General features: G+C 36.1%; 1 protein-coding gene across 1 annotated transcript in view; it reads right to left on the reverse strand.

Annotated features, from left to right (window-relative positions):
• LOC150084182 (neprilysin-11-like) overlaps window positions 1-27750 on the reverse strand; it is a 202868-nt gene that overhangs the window by 101457 nt on the left and 73661 nt on the right. The window contains exon 11 of the mRNA XM_090376147.1: window positions 1069-1288. Coding sequence (XP_090232273.1) covers window positions 1069-1288 — 220 coding nt within the window. The remainder of the gene's footprint in view (window positions 1-1068; window positions 1289-27750) is intronic.

The following is a 27750-nucleotide window of genomic DNA, read 5'->3' on the forward strand; positions in this document are numbered from 1 at the left end:
ATAACTGACTAATATGAGACCACAACTGTAATTCGAAAACAATATCCAATTGACAAATTTTAATGTGATTTTCATGTTCAGCAGCATAAAATTAGTCAAGATTGGGTATTTTCATTTTAGTAACATTTTATGGGTTGACCAGCGTTTCCTACATTGCAGCAGCACACGAGGAAGGTCCATACCTATGTAATGATCCATATTGTACTACTCACATTGTGACAAACTGATTTGAAGACACGAGCATTGAAAAGTTGCAAAACTGACCAGCCCAGAGCCCTAATCTCAATCCTACAGAGAACTTCTGGGATGAACCGGATTGTTGGGCATGTGTAGGAAGACATACCCAAAAAACAGAGCTGAAGTGGTCACATTTAAAAAAAAAAACTACAGGAGAGCATTCCATGGTGTCTAAGGGCTATCATAAAGGTTAAAGGTTAGCATTTATGATGGCACACATTATTAATTTTCCTGTAATAAAGATTGTTTGTTTGATAACATCCAGACATTTGATACACAAATGTCTGGATGTTAATGGTGGGGCAGTGTACATTTCTATACAGATTTAAACCATAGTCTCTTACATTGCACAGAAATTATATAATCTATTTGTGATATAATTTCTGTGCAAGTTGGATATTTTATGCCAAATAATTTAAGTTTGATTAGCTGCTCATATCAAGCATCTAACTTCTTGAAATTAATTAGTGAAATTGAACAAGTTTACATATCATTATAAATTACAGTATTATTTCTTGTTTTTATATAACTCAGATTTCTTTGTTTCCTTTAGAACTTGAGAAAGGAAACTTCTATTCTATATTTTAAAAATGAAAACATCAGCCATTCCAATAAATATAAGTTTTAGTGATGTACGGTTATTTCAGAATAAATTTTATCATGATACAATATTTATTCTGAAGATATATTACTATTAAGAACATCTCTATAGATTGAATTAAAATGTAATATGGAACTGAATTATAATATGAAAATAATACCCAATAATAAAGTAATATCAAAAATAGTATTTGTCTAATGGTAAGCAGAGTATTTCTATGCTACAGTTACCTGTGTCTGGTTGATATCTGATTTATTCTGAATATATAAATAATCCACACCTAGGGAGAGATGATCAATAACTTTGTCTGTGCATCGTTTAGTAAATGTGCTTTGAACTTCATTGGCATCATCAGATGCACCTATCTGTTGGTTGTACAGTTTCAGGGCATTGGGAATTAAAATGCCAAACTCATCAGCAACCAGAAACCCAATATAATTGGCAATTGTCCTTGATAAGAAAAATTTTTTAAAATATTAACGGCATTAAAGCTATAACAAGTACTAGAGATTTTATAAAGGGCACCATTACTAAGTTAAGTAGTCTGCATAGGTTTATAATCTATTTCTGAAGGAATAGTTGTAGTTTAATTCCAAAAAAAAAAAAAGAAGTTTTGTGCCATATTAAAACTACTCATATTCATTTTGCTTAATGATTATTTGTTATTTTTTTATTAGAACTTATGTCTGCATGAATAAGTAGTATGCCAGTTTTATAGTTCTACTATGCAAAAAAATAAGCAAACTTCATTTGCTAGAAATTCATCAGTTTCAAAGTGACCAATATAAATATACAATAATATGTGGGGTACAATCATAAGGTTCTGAGACACACGATCATTCCAATTACACCACAGAAATTCCTCCACTTATGTGGTTCTGGACATTCAGTGTATCTGCTGTTAGTATATGTAGCGATCGGCATGTCACAACATGCATTTAGTCACAGTACTTTTCTAAAGTGGCTGTGATTTCTTAAGATGGTGAAATGAACAAAATGCTGATGTCAAAACAAGGAAAATGTCCATTAGAATAGCACTGAATGAAGAAAAGCACTAAAAGGAGAGGCATGTCTACCCAATGCAACAATTTTCAGGCAATCAACACTTTAATAACAAAGCCAAGGTTATCATCAATGCCAAGGCAGCTTTGTGAAAATCTGACAAAAGAAAGAACGACATAAAATAATTCAAGGAACGCTTTTAAAAATTATAATTACAGGTGGCAGAAGTGTGAAACAGCCGAAAGAAAACATTTTGAAGAGGCGTGGTGTCGACAGTATTTGTTCTAAGAGGAACATTTTTGATGATGACTGCCTCAGAACTCTTTTTCAAAACACTGCATTACAAATATGATAATTCTTCTCCTTAAACCTAATCTTGCACTGAACTAAGAAGACCAATAATACCTAGTAAATAAACATTAATACAAAAAATTTATGTGAAGATAGAGAAATTCCATTTTGGAAAGTTATTATTGTATTCACATTCAAAGTGCAAACAGATTACAATTCACAACAATACAAGGGTAGAAAAATCTGGAGCTTTCATTTTAAGTGTAAAATAAAAATTTATCCATTTCATTTCAGAAATTTGTTCAGTTTACAACATTAAACTCTAGAAAAATAGCAAAAAAATAAAAATAAATAAAATAATCCTAAATATAGTAAGACACCCGTATCCATGGGGGATATGTTCCAAGACCTACCATGGATGGCTGAAACCGCAGATATACATATAATAAAGTTTAATTGATAAATTAAACACATAGTAAGACATTACCAACATTAAATATGGTAATAATAAAGTACAGCAGACTCTCGATTTATTTACTGAGATTGGATTAACTGGGACACTTCAAGACCAAATGTTTAGTTTGATTTAGTGCATTGCGTCGATTGTTGTGTTCCATTGCACCGCAAAAGGACAAATTTTGTTTCGTTATTTATGTCAGGGATGTCGGAATTTTTTTTTTTTATAGTAACTATTTTTTTTTTTGTTTAGAAATTGCGAAAATGAGCAAATGCAAGAGTCATGCTTTCAAATTAAACAAAAACTTCAAATTATTCAAAAGTTTGAAAACTGTGCATCCGTTAAATCTGTAAAGAAATAAAGGGAAGCATCGTATTGGACACGCGAGTATTGTGTGTTAAGTTTTTTCGTTTTTTTTTCCGTGGTTAACCAGGGGTAACTGAATTAGCGGATAAGGAGGCACAGCTGTATTACAGTCTGATTATTCAAAAAAAAAAAAAAAAATCAATTTTTAAATTCTTTATTTACTTTATTTTGCTGAACCTTTTCAGACCAATCCATCTGATGTAATGCGTCTTGCCATTCTATAAAACATGTGAAAATCCATTCTTTGACATGTTTATAATATCACCTCTCCAGCTAAGTTCTCTACTTCAGAAGAGTTGAAATGTTTTACAATTCTTTTAACATACAGAAAAGGCAACCCTGCAAGACACTGTAACTACAAGTTGGATGTGGTACATTTCTGAGACAAAAGCTATGAACTCTGTGAAAAATAACAATGGCATGTATTGCCATTATCATCTGGGAAATGATTTTTTGTAGCCTCAAACTACTTTTAGTCGGTGTGTGCCCATTGATATGCTTTACCACATAATACATTTGCACAAGTGGGTGTTCACGGACCAATAAACTCAAAATAATGCACTGATTGAAGAGGCCAAGAATTTCTGCAGTGTTTATCCTTATATGGAGTGAGTCTATATTCAAATCAGGATTTAAATACAAATCTTCTTCAAATGAAGAGATAAGTAGCAAATCCAGTACTGTATACTGTTATGGATGATGGAATGTACTGTTGTGAAAAAAAAAAAAAAACATCCACCACCAAGATGGAGACTAGGGCATTTCTAATGGATAGAATCTGACAGAAACATAAAACTTTACCAGAAGATGTCATCACCTTTACTTTCTTTGGTAGTGGAGATGTTGAAGGCTTTCATATTGAGCTCTGCTGTTTCATTCTGAATCTTAATGAAGTTCAGGTGTCACTTGCTGTTATAATCTCTGCAAAGAAGCCATTATACCCCTCAGTGACATTTTTTCTCTAAAAAAGATCAAGAACATGTTTATGTTCTGATATCTGCAATCTTGGGACCCACTGTACACTGATATGATTTGTGTAAATGATCATGTAGTAGTATTAATATTAGTAGTGGCTAATGATGCAGGAAATCTTAAGCACCTCAATCAGATCACCTTGCAGATGCCTGCAATTTGCAGAACTGAAGCCGTTCTTGGTAAGAGTAGCCCTTTGTTCCCCTCAACAATCTCTTGCTCTTCTCTGGACAAAATAGTGCAGGCAGTTCTACATCTTTCCTAAAATTAGGCCTCCAGATATGTATGCACTACTTAAGATGTGGTTGGACCACTGCCTATACAATGGGATAATCACCTCCTTATCCCAGCTGGAAAAATTCTGGTATATCATTAACACAACTCCATGAGGTGTCCTGGCAGCCTGTCTGCATTGTTCAGAGAATTTCATATCTGAGTATATATCTGAACTGCACAATTATTCCCAGGTATTTTTCATTTACCACTACCCTAAGTGTAGTATCACACAGTTGGTACATTAATCTGTTATTACTACTACCCATATACAGTATTTAGCATTTATTGATGTTAAACTTCAATTGTCTGCCCATCTGTCTAGTAGCTTACCCCGATTACCCCAAACTTAGTTTGTTTGTTATTTGCTTTTTAGGAGCATTAGCAACTAAGGCCATATTGCTCCGGGATATGCGGTGGTCATTCCCTGACCTTTCCGCATCCTCCGTATTTGGTGGTGACGGGCTCGAACCCCGGTCTAATCAAGAAGCGTGTGCTACGCACTGCTGCTCCTTCCCAAACTTAGATATTATGCCTGATATACCTTTATCAATATTATTAATATATACACAAAATAACAATGGGCTCAGCACTGAATCCTTGTGGAACCACTAATAACATTAGTCCACAAAGAGCAGCATTTATTGACTCTCTCTCTCTCTCTCTCTCTCTCTCTCTCTCTCTCTCTCTCTCTCTCTCTCTCTCTCTCTCTCTCTCTCATTCCTTTATCCTCTCTCTCTCTCTCATTCCTTTATCCATAGCAGCAACTCCCTTAATATCAACCATGCTCTAATTTGTACAACAGTCTTATGCACAATGGTATCAAAAGCTTTTCTGAAATCCAAGTATATGATATCAAAATTATTTTTTGAAACTAGTTCCTTTGTTACTGTATCATAATATTAGTAACCAATCAAATTGGTCAGAAAACATCACCCCTTAACAAATTCATGCTGTAACTGAAGTATAACTGCATTCCTGTCTAGATGGCCCTGATTACTTCTTTAATCAATGACTCCATTATTTTATGGTCTGCAATTCATCATGTCACCCTTTGATTCTCCTTTATGAACTGGAGCTCCATTCACACATATCCAGTCCACAGGAACCTCTCTGAATCCAAAATTGCTCTCATAATCATTAAGTTTTTCTTACCTCCTTTGCTGCCTCCCTTAATATAATTGAAGAGATCCTATCCATCTCAGGTGTCTTTTTTATGGGAAAACATCTTTGGCAGCACATACTAAATTTCAGACTGAAATAAAACCAATTTATCACAAAAACGTGAAACGGAAATGATAAAAATTATGTCATGCCTCACATACTTCCTAAATTTTGGACTGAAGTAAAACCAGTTTGTCACAAAAATATGAAACAGAAATGATGCAAATTAAGTCACTTCCTAAATGACACTAAACTCAGTCACTAATGTTGATCAGGTAGAGTAAGTAGCGGGAGTGAACATAAAACATTACATCATTCCTAACTTCAGTTCTAGCTGTTCGATTTTAAAACAGTTCCGATTCTTTTCAAAGGTGTTTTCACATAATACATCTTTCATGCGTACAGGGTATACGCGAAGCTTTTTTTATGTTTAGCTTCAACAATTTCTCCTCTGTGTTCCTCTCTGTTATTACAAAATCATTTGGCTTCCTGTTTGATTTTGATAAACTTCTGGCATCCTCTTCCCTGGAGAATTCTTGTGTGAATGCAAATACAAACTATCTATTTTCAGTTTGTCAGCAACCTGAGCAGTATAATGAACTACAGATATCAAGTAGACTGATGTGATTCATCCCATTCCTTGTAGTGTTTACATAAATATTTGCTTTTTCTTTGTATCCCTCTAAAAGACTTCTCTTAATCTGCCTTGGCCTGCCTAACCTACTTTTTGATTGCAAACTAGTTTTTATCTGCCATAGGCTTCTGTATCACCTTATAATTTTACATGCACCTCATGTATTTTTCTTCTCTGCCACAAGTCTCATTAGTTCATTTGACATCCATTTAGATCCAAGCCTTGAACAGCATTACCTAGTATGAAAAGCATAGTAGCTTCTATGAGCATTTCTCTGAATGTTTCCCATTTAGAATTTGCAGTTGGTGATATTATTAGTTGGTTTCACTGTATTAGAATTTAAAAATTGTCTGAGACCACTGTAGTCACCTTTATGAAAGCAAAACTCCTACATTTACCATTGGTGGTAGTTACATCTTTAATAAAATCCCACACCAATACACATGATCACTGCTATCTAGTGTTTTTTTTTTATCTGCAGTTTCTAAATACATGAAGAATCACTGCTGATAATCAGATCAAGAGTATTGCTCTTCCTTGTTGCCTCTGCAATATGATGCTGTAGAAAATAGTCATCCAATAAATCAACAAAAGTCTTCCTAGTGTGTGTGAATAACAGTTAAAATCTTGAAATTTAAAATGAATCTCAAAAGTTGAAATCCCCCACTATGACATTCTCATTTACTGGCCCATTCTATTTCTCTGCGTAGTTGTTTGTTATACTCATTAGACCTATAACATACTCCTACACTCATTTTTGTTCTCCCAGTGCTTATGTCACACCAAACTGATTCAATATTCAATGTACTGTTCACCCATGTTAACTGGGGTGAACAGTACTATCACATACCCCCCCCCCCCACTTCTCGTACTCTTTCCTTTCAGGGCACATTGTACTCCCCATATTCATTTTCTGCATCTGTCAAGTCTGATATTCCCACAGTGGACATATTTGATGACTTAATCAGTACTTCAAATTCATCATATTTATTTCCCGTGCTCCTAGCATTAGTGTACATGCACCTGTTCTTGCTCTTAGTTACCTTAACATAGCCTATGCATTTGCTTGTTCCATCAGGACCTCCAATATGCTTCGAAATCCCTAACACTGCTTTCCATGCTGCTGCTGCTACATGTTTCAATAGAAGTGCAAGAATCACCTTCACCTATGGCTGTGGTTAATCTATTTGTCTACGTATTCCCCCATAGTAGCAGTTATCCAACCCACCTAACACTGCCTCAATAGCATTAGCAAATATTCTTGCACCCCTTTTATTTAAGGGTGTCCCATCCCTGTAGAACAGTCTCTCCTGTTAACAAGCACAGATCATGCAGAGAAAAATTCTACCCCATGAGCCTGGCACAGTCTCTCTCTCTCTCTCTCTCTCTCTCTCGAGAACTGAGTTGGTACTACCCACAGATAAATTCATGATATCAGCAAGATTCCTGAAAATTAGGCAATTCACACACTACAGCAGCAGCAAGAGCACTAATGTTTTGATTGATTACTGCAAACTTTTGAACATCTGGATAGCTGATCTCTGCCAGTGACTCGTGTCCATTTCTGAATTTTTAAAATTACCATCTACAAACTCTTGAACTGATTTAAAACTATCAATAGGTTAGGCATTTTCAATACAATTGACATAATTAAGCATAGACAAAAATTCAGCAGAGAAACTGCAATAACTAAAAATGAAATGAAAAGAAAACAGCCACTAACAAAGAGAAAAAGATTACAAAAAAAAAAAAACTGTTTTTCATCTCTGAATAGTTAATGAAAACTTACGCAAGATACAACACTACCAAAAAATAAATCCTGTAAAAAAATGTAACTAAAAATTCAAAACTCTTTCTCAACTAATTGATTTTTGATAACTAAACTATTGGATACTAAAAATTTGACAAAACAAGTAAAAGTTTCAAATCAGAAACATCAGTCCTTGGCTGATTTTTGTACATGATGCTGATGATCATCAGACATTTTTAATCCACTCTAGGATGAAGGCCTCTCCAGTAACTTTCCGGTTCCTTCTGTTTTGTGCAATGGCCATCCACTTACTGCCCATGAACTCTTGAATTTCATCTCCATTGTTGTCTTCCTGATTTTCTTTTAGCTCCTCTTGGGTATCATTCTGTTATTTTCTTAGTTCATCTGTCATCATGTCTTTGATCTGTGTTCTGCCTAAGTCCATTTAAGTTCTTTAGTTTTGACAAGAATGTCCTTTACTTGAGTTTGCTCCTAATCCATGTGTCTGATAGTCTGATTCCTAATATAATTTGTTCCATTCTTCTCTGTGTAGTTTTCAGCTTCTCTTCCATTCTTTTGGTGAGTTCCCAAGTTTCACTTCCATATGTCATGGTGGAGAGTATACAAAGTATGTCAAAATTATGTTAACACTTATATGGAATGAACACCTGAATTTTATTATTATTGTTTTAAATGTTGATTTCAGTTAATACTGATAAATGTTGATTACAATAAATGTTTTTTCCATATGATATAAGTGTTAACTTATATCATATGGAAAAATTTAATAAGTGTTGTCCATTTAATATAAGTGTTAACATAATTTTGACATACCCTGTACATTGGTTCATTATTTTATGTTTCAGACAAAATTAGAATATTGCTCCTCAGTATGTGACTATATTTCCTGAATGTTATCCATCCAAAATTTATTCTTTTCTTGTAATTTCTAGACATTAGCTGTAATAATGATAAATATCCATTTATCATTATTACAGCTAATGACTTGTCCAAGATCAATATATGAATCCTCCTTTTCAATTTCTGCTCCTTCAATGATTATATCCCTTCTTGTGGCACACTTGTTCATCATTGCTTTTGTTTTAACCATATTAATCTTTAGTCTGAAATCCTTGCTAACTCTGCATAACTGATTAAGATTTTCCTTGAATTTTTCAGGCTCACGGCTTATGATCACAATGTCATCTGCAAATCGTAAGTGGTTTAGGTATTCTCCATTCACTTTGACTCCTTTCTGCAACCAGTTCAGTCTTCTGAAAACTTCTTCAAGGTCAGCAGTAAACAACTTCGGAGATATCGTGTCTTCTTGTCAAACTCCTTTCTCGATGTGGGAATTGGAACTTCCCAAAAGAGAAGCTGTTGCTGTTGGGTTTTAGGCATATCAACAACTTGGATTATATTGCATCAGAAGAGAAATGTAGAATTGACCTACCTTCTAATGAATAATGCCAATGATCAGCTGTAAGGGTGTTAGAATTCCCTTATGAAACTTCTCTTTTGAGAAATATTTTCAATAATTCGGATTACTAATAAGGAATTTAGAAGCAATTTAAAGTATATTTTACTCTTTAAATATATTATTCTACTTTTATAAAAATCTGTAGTCCAAAACTATAATTATGGAATTTTGCACTTGTGTGATCTGTTTGATGTGCCTGTATATTGCACTTAATGTGTGATATAATATGGGCCAGATTTTTTTTTTTTTTTTATATGATTAAAATGATATTATTATTGATTAAAAGATATGACTGATTATTATTATTATCAATGACTAAAAGCCTAAAGTGCCATGAGAAATATTCCTACAACTCTATCTGACCAACTTAGCCACCACTTAAACTCTAGTAGCAGTTCTCGTCATCTTTAACAAGCATGCTCTAGTAACAGATATAAAACCCAAACCTTTACAAATTAGAGGCAAGTGGTGCAAATATCACATACCTGCCTCCCCCATGAGATGAGAGAGCTTTATCCTTCTTTGCCAAGGAGGCAGCTTTACAACAAACCAAGTTTTGCAAATACAAGAAATAAAATAAACTTAATCAGTAAAATAATTCCTAATCAGTAAAATACTGAAAATCAAAACAAGATTTATGTTGAACTCCTTGATTAATAGTAATAAAAATAATAATGAGGGCAATTAGCCCAGTGGGTAAAATGTCAGACCCCCAATGTGAGGGGGGCCTGAGTTCAAATCTCACCATGGGGGGAAAAAATTGCAAAAGTTGCTTCACTGAACTTACCTCCACCAGGGTTGAAGAAATGTCTGAGGCAAAGAGTGATGCCAACTGGTGTCACTCCCAATAATGCACCAATGTATGCAAAGTCCAAAGCTAAACAGATCCACCTCCAATGGATGAAAACTGAAGATGACAAGTAGAAATACTGAATATACTGCATCCAGTATGGAGCAGGATAAAGTGACCCATGTTCAGACCTTAGGCAGGGGGGGGGGTCAGTGCAAAAAGTCAGATAGTCTCCAAGCAAGGCACTGTCCCCCATATGGCTAACACACGGGAAGGGCAATACAATTCAGCTCAACCAACTGGAACTGTTTCCTAAACAACTGCACTAATGATTACCCAGGAAGGAAGAAAAAACCAATGCATGAAGTGGATCATCAAAATACATTCATCATATGAGCAAACCATGAAATAACTGATATGACAATGCAGAAGATGAAAATATACACCACAAAGTGGTTGGAATGGTTCCCAACTATTCAGGTCACGACACAGCAAATAGCAGACCAGAGAAAGACCATCATCATGAAGAATCTGATGGCACCTGCAATCTTAGAAAAAAAATCAAGCAGAATGCGTGACAAACCAAAAGAGCAAAGAGTACAGATACAACCTAACCAGAACTAGAGAAGGAACAGCAAGTACAACCCAGAGCAGTCAAAGTGGAAAGACAAGGTCATGATATCAAAAACAGATGAGGAGTGGAAGAAGGTTCTAGCAGAATTCAAAGAAATGGACCGCACAAATACGAGCCCCATTGGGAAGCTGATTAAAGGGCACAAAAGATGATATCATTGTACACGTTGGTACTAATGAAATTAAGAGTAGTAGATCTGTGGATTTACTTAACAAGTACAGGTCAATGTTGAAAAAAAAAAAAAAAAAAAAAAAAGTCTCAAGTTAGGGTTAAAATTCAAAGCGTCTGCAATTCTGCCCAGACACGATAGGAAGAAGTATGTGATGAGAGCCTTGTCAATCAATTTGGCCCTGGAGAGTGTGCACAAGACTCATGGGGTAGAATTTTTCTCAGCGTGGTCTGTGCTTGTTAACAGGAGAGACTGCATCTACAGGGATGGTATACACTTAAATAAAAAGGGTGCAAGAATATTTTCTGATGCTATCGAGACAGTGTTACGTGGTTCAGAAAACTGCTAGCTTGGGGGGGATTCACAGACTAATTGATTAACAGTAGCCACAGGCAGAGGTGAAAGTGATTCTTGCACTGCTTCTACTGGAATGAGCAGCAGCCAGGAAACCAAAGTGCTGGGGATTTCAAGGACTGCTGGGGGTCATCATGGAACAAGTAAATACATGGGCTGTGTTAGAGTAACTAAGAGTAAGAACAGGTGCATGTACAGCAATGCTAGGAGTATAGTAAATAAATATGATGAATTTGAAGTGCTAGTCAAGACATCAAAGCCAGATACTGTTGGGATATCGGAGACGTGGTGTCACACAAATATAAGGAATGCAGAATTGGAAATTCAATGTGTACAGAAAGCATAGACAGGATAGGAAGGGAGGAGGGGTTATGCTGTTAGTTAAGAAACACATAAAATCTAAGGCAGATAGGTGGAACAGGACCAGGGTATGTCTGCCAGGGACAAAGGTTGATGACATTGCAGAGTGGATATCATCTTTGAAGGGCACAAAAGGTGATATTGTTGTACACATTGGCACTAATCATATTAAGAGTAGGAGACTGGTGGAATTATTTAACAAGTACAGGTCACTGTTGAAAAAAAAAAAGCCATGAATTAGGGCTGAATTTGAAAGTGTCTGCAATTCTGCCCAGACACGACAGGAGGGAGTATATGATGAGAGTCTTGTCGATCAATTCAGCCCTGGAAAGATTGTGCAAGGCTCAAGGGGTAGAATTTTTTTCAGCCTGGTCTGTACTTGTTAACAGGAGAGACTGCTTCCATAGGGATGGATACACTTAAATAGAAAGGGTTCAAGAATATTTGCTGATGCTATCGAGGCAGTGTTAGGTGGGTTGGAAAACTGCTAGCTTGGGGGGGGATACAAGGACTAATAGATTAACAGTAGCCACTGGCAGAGGTGAAAGTGATTCTTGCACTGCTTCTATTGGAATGAACAGCAGCCTGGAAAACAAGATGCAGGGTATTTCAGAGACTGCTGGGAGTCATTGCTGTACAAGTAAACACTTCGGTTGTGTTAGGGTAGCTAAGAATAGAAACAAGTGCATGTATACTTGCATGTACACCAATGCTAGGAGGAGTTTGGTAAATAAATTTGATGAATTTGAGGTATTGCTCAAAACATCAAAGGCAGGTTGGGATATCACAGACATGGTGTCACAAAAATGTAACGAATGCAGAACTGGAATTTGGGGAGTACAATGTGTACAGGAAGGATAGACAGGATAAGAAGGGAGGAGGGGTTATGTTATTAGTTAAGAAACACAAAATCCAAGGAAGCGAAGCCAGTCAACATCGCTGGACAGTGCAGTGTCAAGTCGGTTTGGTGTGACATAAGCATTGGGAGATCAAAATTGAGAGTGGGAGTGTGCTATAGGCCTAATGACTCTGATGAGTATAATAAGAAACTGTACAGGGAAATAGAGCGGGCCTGTAAATCACAGTCTTATAATGGGGGATTTTAATTTCCCAGATATTGACTGGAATTTGGAATTTGTGCGTTTGTCACTCACACACACTAGCAAGGCTTTTGTGGATTTATTGGATGATTGTTTTCTAGATCAGCATGTTCGGGAGGCAACTAGAGGGAGTAATACTCTTGATCTCATTATAAGTAGTGATTCTTCATGCATTAAGAATCTGCACATAAAGGAACCACTAGGTGGCAGTGATTACAGTGTGCTGAAGTGGGATTTACTCAGAGGTAACTACCATCAGGGGTCAAGGGACGGGTTATTGTTTTCGTAAAGGCGACTACGATGGTCTGAGACAGTATTTAAATTCTATACAGTGGGACCAACTGATGATGTTACCAGCAGCAAATTCAAAATGGGAAGCATTCAAAGGATTTATCATGGCAGCTACTAGGCTTTACATACCAACTAAGAAACATTGTTCAAAGTTTAGGCCTAAATGGATGTCAGATGAACTAATGAGACATATGGCAGAGAAGAAAAATGAATGGGATACTTATAAATTCATGGGTGACATGGAAGCCTATGATAGATATAAGCTGGTCTGTAACCAAGTCACAAAGGAGATTAGGCAGGCAAAGGCAGATTATGAGAAACCTTTGGCAAAGGATGCCAAGAACAACAGCAAAGAGTTCTTTGCCTATGTAAACTCTAGAAGGAAAGGGATGAATCAGATTGGTCTACTGGATATTGATGGTTCAACTGTTGATGATCCTGCTAACATGGCTAACGAACTAAATGAGTATTTTGCATCTACATTCACACATGAGGAGTTATTCAGGGAGGGGAATGCCAGGAGTGAAGTAAACTCTGGCAGTGAGCTAGATGATTTTGTAATAACCGAGAGGAAAGTGGAGGAGAAATTGTTGAAGATAAACATAAAAAAAGGCACCCGGGATGGATGGAATCTATCTAGCTATATTAAAGGAGGCAGCAAAGGAAGTAAGCAAACCCTTAGCCATAATTATGAGAGCTTCTTTGGACTCAGGGGAGGTACCATTGGACTGGAGATGTGCAAATGTGACCTCAATTTACAAAGGAGGATCAAAGGGCAACACAAGTAATTATAGACCTGTTAGTTTAACTTCTGTTCCAGGAAAATTAATGGAGGCACTGGTTAAAGAAGCACTGCAGGATCATCCAGACAAGACTTCAGTTATAGCTTGGACACAGCATGGTTTTGTTAAGGGAAAGTCTTGTCTGACTAATTTGATTGGATACTATGATATAGTCACAAAGGAACTGGATGCAAAGAATAACTTTGATATCATATATTTGGATCTTAGAAAAGCCTTTGATATCATATATTTGGATCTTAGAAAAGCCTTTGATACTGTTTGTGCAGCACATGGAAGACTGCTGCACAAATTGGATCGGTGTGGCATCGGAGGCAAATTGCTGCTATGGATAAAGGAATGGTTGAGTGGGAGAAGACAGAGTGGTAATCAATGGACACTGCTCTTCATGGACTAATGTTATTAGTGGAGTCCCTCAGGGTTCAGTGTTGGGCCCATTGTTATTTTCTGTATTTATAAATGATATTGATGATGGTATGTAAGGATTAATGTCCAAGTTTGCAGATGATACAAAGGTTGGCAGGGTTGTTAATGACAATACCCTGCTGCAACAGGATCTAGAAAAGTTGAGCAAATGAGCTGAGCGGTGGCAAATGAAGTTTATCATTGACAAATGTAAAGTACTACATATGGGAAGCAGTAATCTCAAGGTAACGTATCAACTCTGTGGTACCACAATGACAGCGATAGAGAATGAAAAGGACCTGGGGTAATTGTGCAGGCAGATATAAATTTTTCTGCGGGGTGCAGACAGTCTGTTAGAGTAGCTCATAGTGTCTTGTCCTGTACAATGATATATAGGAATATTTCTAGCAGGGATAAGGAGGTGATTATCCCCTTGTATAAGGCAATGGTCAGGCCACACCTTAAGTACTGTATACAGGCCTGGAGGCCTCATTTCACGAAGGATGTAGTTCTGTTGGAATGAGTACAGAGAAGGACAAGATTAGTGAATGGAACAAAGGGTTGCTCTTACGAAGAAAGGCTTAAGCTTTGCAAATTACAGTGTCTGGAGACTAGGCACCTGTGAGGTGATTTGATTGAGGTGTATAAAGCCTTGAATGGTCTGAGCATGCTCAATGCTGATTGGATTCTTCCTCTTGCTCAGAATAATCACTTTAGAGGGCATAAATTCAAATTGAGGAAAGACAGATGTTGGATAGATGTCCGGCAGTTTACCTTTAGGCAACGTTAGTTTGTATTGGTCGAACAGACTTCCATCCTTTGTTGTGGAAGTTGATAGCCTAAATAAATTTAAGGCTGAGCTGGACAGGTATTTGGAATGAACGGAGGGGTGAAATGGGGGGGAGTGTTTTTTTTTGGCTTCTGCATAAGCTTGCTTTCTTGCATCATATGCCTCTACTAATGCAGTGCATCCAGTTGACTCTGGTAGGCAGTGCAAAGCTGAGTCTGTTTGGTATGACATAAGCACTGGGAAAGCAAAATTGCAGGAGTAGGAGTGTATTATAGACCTAATGACTCTGATGAGTACAATGAACAACTATATAGAGAAATAGTGGGCGAGTAAATCAGAATGTCTTATAATGAGGTATTTAAACTTCCCAGATATTAAAATTGAAAATTGTTGGTGGGTCACTCGCACACTAGTAATTCTTTTGTGGATTTATTGGATGACTTTTCTATAGCAGCATGATTGAGAGGCAATCAGAGGGAATAATACTCTTGATCTGATTATTAGCAGTGATTATTCATTATTCGTGAATTGAGAATCTGCAGATAAAGGAACCACGTGGTGGCAGTGAGCACAGCATACTGTATCTACCATCAAGGGCAAAAGGTAAGGGTTTTTCCTTTCATAAAGGTGACTACACTGGTCTCAGACAGTTTTAAATTCTATACTATGAGATCAACTGATGATGCTACCATCAACAGATTCTAAATGGGAAGCATTCAAGGAATTCATCTTGGAAGCTACTAAAGCTTTTCATACCAACTAAGAAATACTGTTCAAGGTTTAAGCCTAAATGGATGTCAGATGAACTAATGAGACTCAGCAGAAAAGAATAATGCATGGGATGCATATAAATTATCAGGCAACACAGAAGACTATGGTAGATATAAACTAGTCTGTAATCAAGTCACAAAGGAGGGTAGGCAGGTAAAGGCAAAGGCAGATTATGAGAAATCTTTTGCAAAGTATGCAAAGACTTCTTTACTTATGTAAACTCAAAGGATGGGAATGAATCAGATTGGTCCACTTGATATTGGTGGTTTGACTGTTAATGATCCTGCTCAGGTAGCTGACAAACAATGAGTATTTTGTATCTACATACGCATGGGAGGAATACTGTGGGAAAGTAAAGGTCAGAAGTTTATCAAACTCTAACAGGGAGCTAAATGATTTTGTAATAAATGAGAGTAAAGTGAAGCAGAAATTGTAGCAGTTAAACATAAGAAAGGCATTTGGGTGAATGGGATCTATCCAATTATTTTAAAGGAGGCAGCATAGGAAGTAAGCAAACCCTTAGCCATAATTATATGAGCATTCTTGGATTCAGGGGAGGTCCCCACAAATTGGAGATGTGCAAATGTATCCCCAATTCACAAAGGGGTATCAAAGGGTGACATGAGTAATTAGAGACTTGTTAGTTTAACTTCTGTTTCAGAGAAAATAATGATAATGAAGCATTCGTTTGGTCCTTGAGGTTGTCACAGACATTCTCTCAGATATGCCAGACAAGCTGTACTGTCTACCTGGGAGTCTAAAACACTGATAGAACTGATATTCGGGTGACAGTCAAGTAAAGGACCCAATTTCGGTGAAGTCCGGACGGTCTGTGACAGCCAAATCCTCTGCTTGCACCTTCACGATGGTGGGACTTTTAGAAATCCTGGGTATAACCTCCATGCACAAGTACATGGTGGGTGACCATCCAGGTGTGAACCAACGTAAGCAGGGGTCGAGGTGTGGCGCCCACACCACATGGAGGAACGCCGCCTCTCTATGTTACCAGGCAGTACTAGGTGGTAGATGACTCTCATCAACCGGTGAAATACCACCACTTTACTTATTGGAGGCTTGAAGTGGTGGAACCCATGTTTAGTGTCTAGAGCTAAGTTCCGGTCAACCCTTCCCTATCTCTTCCATCATGCAGTATGATTGAAGACCTTTGAGGTTATGATGAACGTCGTGGTGAGATCCAATATTCCTTACATTTCGAGGGTACAGCTCTAAAACGGTGTTCACAGGCCAGCCGCTAGTTAGTACACCGGACCGAATCTATTGGTAACTCTCTAGGAGGCTTCCAGATCAGCTAGCTCTGCTACCTCTACTCTGCCAGATAGTGACTGGAGGGAGTCCGAGTAGCGTGTATGCGGGGACCATTGTCCAGGCCGCGTTATGTCAAGGATCTGGGTATATTCTTACCATACGTAGGCCATATCCAAAAATTTCATTACTTCATACAGCATGACCCACCCACTTTTTCTTACTATTGAATACACCATGAATTGTCAAACTAATAGAGCAAGCTTATCTGCGAAAAGATCTAAACCTCCCAAGCACTTCCTAATTCATTTCACAAATATACGTGGTCTCAATTCTAATCACAACAATGTCCATTTCCACTTGCAGTCTGCCAAACCCCATGTACTTTTTCTGACAGAATCTCAGTTATTGGTTGATTCAACTACTGCTCATCTCAGATGCCCAAATTATTTGCTGTATGATTCCTTTCGCCTCAAAGGTGGTACTTGGGCATATGTCCGTTCTGATATTCCCTGTCAGAGACTTGGCAATTTGGAATCTCCTCTCTTTGATCTTCTCTGGCTTAAATATACCCTATAATCTTAAGAGAGGCGGCAAGCGAGTGCATTGAACCATTGAGGCTAATTATGCGAGCATCATTAGACTCTGGGGAGATTCCCTTGGATTGGAAAAGTGCAAATGTATCTCCCATACATAAGGGTGGCTCTAAAAGTGAAGTTGGAAATTATCGACCTGTCAGTCTGACTTCAGTAGTAGGGAAAATCATGGAGGCAATGATCAAGGGTGGAATTCAGGATCATTTGGATCGAATTGAAATTCTCAAGGATACTCAGCATGGTTTCGTAAAGGGAAAATCATGTTTAACAAATCTGGTTCGCTATTTCGAAAGGGTCACTCACGAGCTGGATTTAGGGAATAATTTCGACATTGTTTATTTAGATTTCAGCAAAGCTTTTGACTCAGTCCCACATGAGCGGTTGCTTTATAAGCTGGAACAGGTTGGAATCACTGGGAAAATCCTTAGATGGATAGAAGGATGGCTTCAGGGCAGGAGGCAGAGGGTTGTGATAAATGGCTATTCCTCAGATTGGGTTGATGTAAGAAGTGGGGTTCCCCAAGGATCAGTATTAGGACCACTGTTGTTTTTAATTTTCATAAACGACATTGATGAAGGGATAGAGGGCGTGATGTCTAAATTTGCAGATGTTGTTAAAATTGGGAGAGTAGTTAATGATCACTGTCAAGCTGAGCTTCTTCAGAGAGACCTAGATAGACTTCAGGAATGGTCAGAAAAATGGCAGCTGTGCTTTAATCCAACAAAGTGTAAGGTATTACACCTGGGAAACAGTAATCCCAAAAAAACTTATTCACTTGGTGGAGTTCAACTAAAGCCAGTACTGGAGGAAAGGGACTTGGGTGTTACGATACGGTCAGACATGAAATTCTCTGAGCATTGTAAACAGGTTGCAAGGAAGGCCCATGGTGTCCTATCAATGATCTATCGAACTTTTGCAAGTAGAGATAGGGACGTGATAATCCCATTATATAAGGCTTATGTTAGACCACACTTGGAATACTGTGTTCAAGTATGGAGACCGCACCTAAAGAAAGACATCGAGCTTCTTGAAAGGGTGCAAAGAAGGGTAACTCGCCTGGTGAGATCGGCAAAAGGGCGTCCTTATGAAGAAAGACTTCGAATATGTGGGTTGCAGAGTTTGGAAACTAGACACCTTAGAGGAGATTTGATTGAGGTGTTTAAGGCTCTGAGAGGCATCAGTAAAATGAATGAGGACAAAATTTTCAAGATTATAAATGATGCTAGAACTAGGGGACATAAATTCAAGTTACGGGGGGAAATGTTTAGATTGGATTGCAGGAAGTTCTATTTTAGCCAGCGAGTTATAAATTACTGGAATAAGTTGCCTTCATGGGTGGTAGAGGCCGAGAGTTTGGGGAAATTCAAAGGTCATCTGGATAGTACTTTCGGGTAAGGGAAGCACATAGGATGATAGGTTTAATTTCCTTTTTATTATTTTTTATTTTATTAATTATTATTATTTAGTTATTTATTTTTATTTTTTTGTTTTTATCATTGTTTTGTTCGGATTTATTTTTTTATTTATTTTTTTTTTTTATTTTTTATTTTTTTTTGGCTGGTGCAGCATAAGCCATAGGCTTTCTTGCACCATGCGGCCGTTACTAATACTAATACTAATTAAAAATCTCTCTACCTCATTGTGTCAAATTCATCTGTTGTCTCTACCATTCTCCCAACTCCACTAATCACTTGGAGCTCTTTGACTTCCTCTCTTTGCAACTTGACTTTCTCCAGTCCAACTTTCCTAACAGTGAGGTAATTTTCCTTGGTGATTTTAATGTTCACAACTGCAACTGGTTTCCGTTTTCTAGTCACACCGACCCAGCAGGTCGAGATGCCGAGGCTTTTGCGATTATAATGACCTAGCACAGATTGTTCATTTATCCACAAGAATACCGGACAATCCTAATCATACAGCCAATAAGCTTGATCTTTTTCTCACAAACAACCCTTCTAAGTACACGGTCGAAGTGAGATGTCCTTTAGGCACTTCAGATCACAACTTGGTGATTGTCTCTTCTCCAATGGAACCTTTATCTCATGGCTATTCCCAACCTCGTGTTGTTTGGCATTACAAGAATGCAAAATGGGATGACCTGCGAGACTTCTTTTCTTCTTTTCCATGGTCGGATTACTGTTTGAAAAGTTCTGATGTCAACGTTTGCTCAGATCATGTCAGTGAAATTATTCTTGCAGGAATGGAATCCTTTAATCCACATTCCACTTTAAAATCTCGTCCTTTATCTAAACCTTGGTTTTCCAATAAATGTGCTAAGGCTGTTCAAGAGAAGAATGTTGCATATCGTAATTGGCTTGTTTCTAATTCTTCAGTTTCATTTTCTGCCTACACCAAAGCTCGCAACAATTGTAAAGCAGTTATTAATCAGTCCAAACTAGAGTTCGAACAGGCTAAGAGCAGAAAACTTGCTTCTTGCCCTAATGGTAGCCGAGCATTCTGGTCTCTTGCTAAAGCTATTGGCCGCAACTTTTGCCCATCTCTGCTCCCACCTCAGTCCAAACCAGATGGTTCTGTTGTCACTTCAGCCAAGGATAAAACTGACCTGCTAGCATCCCATTTTTCTTCCAGCTCATGTATTAACGATCTTGGTAAAACACCTCCCACCATTCCCAACACGCTCCATTCAATGCCTCCTGTGGTCTTCCGTCAAAAGGATATCAGAAGGATTTTGATGAATCTTGATGCTAAGAAAGCTCCAGGTCCTGATGGTATTTCTCCACTTGTTCTCAAAACCTGTGCTCCTGAACTTACTCCTATTCTTTGCCGCCTGTTTTCACTTTCTTATTCCAGAGGTGTTTTTCCTTCTGCTTGGAAATTTGCTCTATCCAGCCAGTTCCTAAAATGGATGACAAATCCCTCCCATCCAATTATCGTCCCATTGCAATTACTTCTACTCTTTCTAAAGTAATGGAAAAATCAATTAACCGCCAACTCTTAAACTACCTAGAAACCTTCTGTCTGATCAACGATCGCCAGTATGGATTCCGTCAGTGTTGATCCACTGGTGATATTCTGGCTTATGTTACCCATTTATGGACTAATTCAATGGAAAGGTTCGGTGAAACACAAGTAGTTGCTCTTGACATCTCAAAGGCTTTTGATCATGTTTGGCATAAAGGTCTTCTAAACAAGCTTCCATCTTATGGTTTGCCAACTGTTTTTAGTAATTGGTTATCCAGTTTTCTCTGTGATCGCTCACTGAGGGTGATGGTAGATGGCTCACTGTCTTCTAACTTCTCCACTAATGCCGGTGTCCCCCAAGATTCAGTTCTTTCCCCCACTCTTTTCCTCTTGTATATTAATGACCTTCTTCCATTGACTGGAAATCCTATCCATAGTTTTGCCGATGATAGCACATTGCATTCCACTTTCCATTTTGAGAAACTTTGTTCTGCTCAATCAGCTTCAACTTCTCGAAAATCTGCCAATTCCTTAAATGCCAATCTTCAGGTAATTCTCCAGTGGGGCAAAGACAACTTAGTTGATTTCAATCCTTCTAATACTCAGTCTTGTCTTATATCTCGCAAAAAGGATTCTTCTGCTCCTATGCTTATCTTTAGTGACATTCCAATTTCTAGGCAAAATGATATATCTCTTTTGGGGATTACCCTGACTTCTAATCTCTCTTGGCACAAGCACATTACAAATATTGCTTCCTCTGCATCAAAAAAAATTTGGTTTTCTCTTTCGCTCTCGGCATTACTTTTCTTCCAAACAGCTGCTCACTCTGTATAAATTGCAAATCTGCCCTGCCATGGAATATTGTTCCCACATCTGGGGTGGTGCCCCCAAAACCTCTCTCAGATTTCTTGATTCCATTCAGAAGAGGGCAGTTGGGTTAATTAATGATTCATCTCTAACAGAGTCTCTCCACTCGCTTTCTCATAGATGTACTGTTTCTGCTGCATGCCTCTTCTACAGATACTTAAGTGGGCACTGTTCTTCTGAATTGGCTTATATAATTCCCGCGCTCTCTCTCTCTCTCTCTTTCTTTTTTTGTGAAAGTTCTACTGCTTTACTCTCCTATTTGCTCTCACTTATTTTTATTTTTAAAATTCCTTCTCTTCCACAAGAAGGGACAAGTATAGAAATGGCAGTTTTTGATACATGATCAGGTATAGTCTCCTGAAGAAATGCCTGATTATATATCAATATTTATTTTTAGCTAACATCAGATTTTAATTTTATAATTTTTCTCCTCCTTTCATGGACTTATAACCAAAGTATCCCACCCTTATCTGATACTTGCTATTACTCCATATATTAATCTAATCATTTTTGCATTACAGTTCCCTTCTCCCTAATTGGCTATCCAATTCAGCCTATAATTTTATTTAATTCATTATATCATATAGGCTATTCACATTCTTTCTCTCTTTTTCACACCTTCAATATCTTCAATTTCTGCTATCCTTCTCCTATTAGTTTTGGCATTCTGTGTAATTTACGCCTCCATCTTTGCACTTTTCAATAGATTTATTACTTTTACTTCATATATATACATCTCTACACTTTAATTTAAATTTACTCATCATTGTAAGTTTAGGCTTTTACCTTACACTAGTACTACCAAAAAAAGACTTTCATAGTACTACTACCAAAAAAGATTTTCATATTCTTATTTTAAAATTTCAGTCAAAACTCACAGATTTTATTAATATTAGTGATTGCATTAATTCACACAGTTCTTTATTACCTTCTGATTGTCAAAATACACATGTTTAAATCAGATACAAATACAGTGGGGTCCACTATATTTGTATCTGATTGCTTTATGATGGACTCCATAATAAAATACCATTCAGTATATGATATGTGGTAAGCACCAGTCATTGTAATCATGTTTGCCAACTGAATTTTAATTCTATTAAATGGCAATTCTAATAAGTGAAAACAAGAGGAATATAATCAGGCTATAAAAGTAAAAGATATAAATCAAAAATTTACACTTTCTCATCTTACTAATTAACAAAATTAAATGATACGTGAAAATCAGAAGAATATTTTCCACAGGTTAGCAAAATAAAAATAAATTTCTGCTTACATATATAGCTTAATTAATACTATAATATGTACATGATAACTAATTGATATTTCTGCAAATTGACTTTTTTTTTTTTGCTTGTAAAATTTAAAACAGTAAAAAATGTTAAGCAATCAATAGCAAAGAACACAGCATGCACAAATTGCAACTAACACAATACCCACAAGTGAAATACAGAGTAACAAGTTTACAAAGTTTAAAAAATAAGAATGAAGAAAAGATTCTGAAAATTTGTTTTTTATATAATTGAAGACTTCAGTGAAGGGGAAACACATTTCACCATAATAACATAAAAACCCACAGAATTCTAGCTATCGGCATTATCACAAATGCAATAAAATCGAGTTTACTACCCATTTATAAGGATGCACTAACAGAAAAGACCAATAAACTGGAAACTGCAAATTGTTTTTTTTTTTTATGGCAGTGACCTCCAGAAATGTGCTTTAGAAAAATATCAGAAAGGCATCCAAAATTGATTTTTATAACAGAACAAATATGATAACGATGAAAGTGTAGTGCATTTTAATGATTTGAATTGGTTTCTTGAAATTTGATTCTATAAAGCAGCTGATTCTACTAACCAGTGATCAAGTTAACTGGTGCCTACTTATTTCACTTTATGATGGGCTTACGATTGTCTCAAACCAGACCACGTGGTCCTTCCTATCAGCCAATAGCAGCATTTGTAAATGTGTTTGCCACGTGTTTTGTTTTTGCATCCTTTAGCTGAAGTGATTTTTTTGTGTTGTGCATTAATTAATATATGTTTTAATCAATATGTACAATTTCCATTATAAAAATCACCTTTTAGAGAGATAAATAGCTTAGTTATGTAGCAAAAATTAACTTCTGAGGACTTGGAATGGATTATCAAAAATTATGTGTTATTGAGTTCACATTACGATACAATAGTATCTCTGGAATGGATTAATATCATAAAGCAGAGATCCACTGTAGTCCAAACCTTTTGGCTTATTAGCCTGTATTTACAAATCTGTGGCCATAAACTTTAACCCTAACTCCTCTAATAAAAGTAGCTGTAATTGTAGACACCAAAATTACAAATCTTTTGTTGATCCTAATTTCTGGGTATCTTAATATTGTACCCCATCCAGAACTCAGATTATTTTTTATGGCTTCAAATTTAAGTTAACTCCTAAATTTAACTTTTTTTCTTCTTTAAGAAACGACTCTATAGAGACCTCTTAAACTTTTGTTTTACTTTGGCATATAAATGTAAAACACCAACTGAGGCTTTTCAAATTGAATTAATAATGTTTTTCAGAACTTCTATACCATTTTTCCAAAGTGTACTCTAACTTTGCATATAATCTTATTAGATATTACAATTTTTCTAAGATCAAAACAATTACAAGAAATACATAACCATTTTGTTATTTACACAGGTAGACAATGCCTCCAACAACTATGCCTTTGTATGCAAGGCTTTCTATATTGATACATTAAACAAAGAGCTACATGACAGTGATACTTACAAACTGATGCCTTCCTCCCCAAAAATTATCACTAAAAAATTATTAGCTTTAAATAAGAAATTAAAATTAAATATTAATAATTTTGAATTTCCCTTTGTTTATTTCATTCAAAAGTTTCATAAAAAGCCTGCCAAATTAAGATTTATCACTTCTTGTAGAAATAGTTTATTTTCACCCTCTGTAATTACATTATAACAGTGACATACCCATTTTGGATATTTTACCTAACAACAAAATTATTCTTAATAATTTATCTACATGTCATGGAAACATTAAAATCTAATAAATTAGAAGATATTCAAATGTTTGATTTTCTCTTTGCTAGTATACTAGTATATTTAAAAACAGTTGTTTTAAAATTTTTTCATAAATATAATCATGTTATTAATTGCGATATCACTCTTTAGAAAACCTGATCAATCTTTTTGTTATTAATAATTATGTTTTTGATGGTTTCCAGATCTATCAACAGATCAAGGATACTTCCATGGGCAGCCTCTTGTATTCTTGAAAATTTAGATATCTTTACTGGTCCAAAATTTCTTCTCCTCAAAATACTCAGTTTTTTAGGTATACTGATGACCTTTACATATACAATTATCCTAACTTTATTAAGGATTTTGGCCATTTGTATTCTTGTGAATTTATTCTAGAAAAAAAGCTAATTCCTGTAATAATACCACTAATTATTTGGAGCGTAATGTTAGTATTATTAATGATCATACTTCAGTTGATCTTTACAATAAAAGAGATTCTTTCAGCTTTGAAGTTAATTTTTCCTAATTTTCTAATATTTCTAATATTTTTTTCTAATAGTGTCCATTCTAATGTCATTACTTCCCAATGTTTTAGAATTGCTACCATTTATATAATTACTGCAATATTGCTATTTCCAACCTTAATTTTTTCTTAAACTTACTGGCAATTCTTTTCCTTCATCTTATTTCAATTATCATTTTCATAAAGTTCTTAATATAATCAACCATACATTTTTTTTTCAAAATCCATTAACTTACTACAGATTTCTCATTGTGTGTGTGTGTGTGTGTGTGTGTGTGTGTGTGTGTGTGTGTGTGTGTGTGTGTGTGTGTGTGTGTGTGTGTGTGTGTGTGTGTGTGTGTGTGGAGTTTTGCATTGCACTGCATACCTCACATTCATTTTTCATACACTTTTGGCCTTAGTGTTACTGCCAGTCGCCAGTCCAAATTTCCCACTTTTTGTAAACTATTTACATCAAAAATTTTTTCAGATACATAATACTTCCACACTTCGTTTCATTCTACTCAATCTATTTGTCTCACATTAGATCTGTTTATATCTCATTTTATCATCTTATTTTGTATTTTTCACTCTAGGCTTGTGTATTATGTATATAGCACAGATTTAATAGTTTATGACTACATTTAGTATGATGTCTCTACGCAATGTATGCATCTCTTTCTTTCTTTCTTTCTTACTTTCCACTTATTGCTAGTTTTGACAAAAAAAATTTATCACCAGGTGCTGCAATTGTATAACTTTATACGTGAATCTCATTGGTGCACGTTATTCAGTTTAGGTTTTGTTTTGCGTACTGTTGTGTTGCCACCTTTTCCTCACATGTCTCTACAATTTTAGTTATTTTTTCCAAGCTACTTGCTTTTTACTATGTTTTCAAATCTCTTTACCTTTACTTGAATTAGACTAATAATCCAAGTAGAGTGGACTAACATCATTAGTGGTGTCCCTCGGGGTTCGGTGTTGGGCCCATTGTTGTTTTTATATTTATCAATGATACTGATGAAGGTATGTCAAGCTTAATGTCAAAGTTTGCAGATGATACAAAGGTTGGCAAGGTTGTTAATAACAGTAATGACAGTATACTGCTGCAACAGGAGCTAGAAAAGTTGGGTAGAGGGACTGAGAAGTGGCAACTGAAGTTTAACAGTGACAGCAAAGTACTGCATATGGGTAGCAGTAACCCCAGAGAAATATACCAATTGGGTGGTATTACACTCAGAGTAATGGAGAAAGAAAGACATGGAGGTAACTGTGCAGTCAGATATAAAGGTTTTCTGAGCAGTGCAGACAGGTTGCCAGAGTAGGTCACGGGTCTTGTCAATGATATACAGGAATTTTGCCAGCAGGGATAAGGAGGTGATTATCCCCTTGTATAAGGCAATGGTCAGGCCACACCTTGAATACTGTGTACAGGCCTGAAAGCCTCATTTTAGGAAGGATGAAGAGTTGCTAGAATGAGTACAGAGAAGGGCAACAAGACTGGTGAAGGGAACAAAGGGGCGCTCTTATGAAGAAAGGCTGAGGTTCTGAAAATTGCAGTTTCTGGAGACTAGGCACCTGCAAAGCAATCTGATTGAGGTATATAAGCCCTTGAATGGATTGAGCAGGCTCAATACTGATGGGATTCTTCCTCTTGCTCAGATTACAAACCTGAGGGGCATAGATTCAAACCGAGGAAAGATAATTGTAGAACAGATGTGCGGAAGTTTGCCTTTAGCCAGCGGGTAGTTGATTGCTGGAACAAATTTCCATCTGTTGTTGTGGAAGTTTATAGCTTAAATAAATTCAAGGCAGAACTAGACAAACATTTGGAATGAATGGATCAGTGAAATAAAGGGTTTTTTTCTTTTTTTTTTAGCTGATACTGTATAAGCTTGCTTTCTTGCATCTAATGCTAATGCTAAAAATAAGTTATGTTTATAGAAAATTTTGTTGTTGATTCCAGTTTTTAATTTCTAGTTTTCATATTGTCAACTATAAAAGCTCACAAGCCATTTTTCAAAAAAACTTCTCTTTTAATACTTGTAAAAATTTTTTATTTTGTTTGCAAAATTTTGTTTTCATTTATTTTGGTAACAAAATTTATTCTCATTTTTATTTACGTTTAGGCTTTTTAACCCTTGATTTGGGGTTTACATTAGAAATGAAGACATGTTGCTATTTTGCTTACCATCCTGCGCCACTGACACCTGATGGGAAGACTGTTTTGTAAGTTGTGTGGCAACATCCTTATTTTGTTCCCTCTATCCCCCTTCTATCACTCTCATTTTTTTTTAACTCACTTTATATATATACAAACTTGCTTAAAAGCCAAATAACTACTGCTTCTACACTCATAGTAAATTATATTCTTTGAAGTAGAGGATGAGGTCATCACCTAATAATACCATGAACTGCTAATAATATCTGTTTCTTCAAATTTCATCATTTTGTATGATTTGTAATGACTAATCAACATCCAAATGATTAACACACCATGATTGGATTTGATTTACATGCTGGCTAAGTATAATATAATGCTGTTTATTTTTGAATAATCTAGATATCATCCTTACTAAATTTTAGGATATCTAATCATTCATTCCTTGTGTACAGGTTTCCAACCTGAAGCACTTTAATTATAGGACTCCAATTTGTTTAATTTAAATTGAATAATACTCAATATTTTGTTGTGATATATATATATATATATATATATATATATATAATTTGAGTTAAGTTGTAATGTATAACATGAATAGTTAAGTTGTAATGTATAACATGAATAGTTAAGTTGTAATGTATAACATGGCTAGTAAAATAGCTACTCAAGAAAAACCTATACGGGTGCTAAACGTAGCCTGGAAAAAATACATA

This window comes from Mastigoproctus giganteus, chromosome 6, assembly GCF_048544385.1.
Source record: "Mastigoproctus giganteus isolate SK-2022 chromosome 6, ASM4854438v1, whole genome shotgun sequence".
NCBI classification, from domain to species: Eukaryota; Metazoa; Arthropoda; class Arachnida; order Uropygi; family Thelyphonidae; genus Mastigoproctus; species Mastigoproctus giganteus.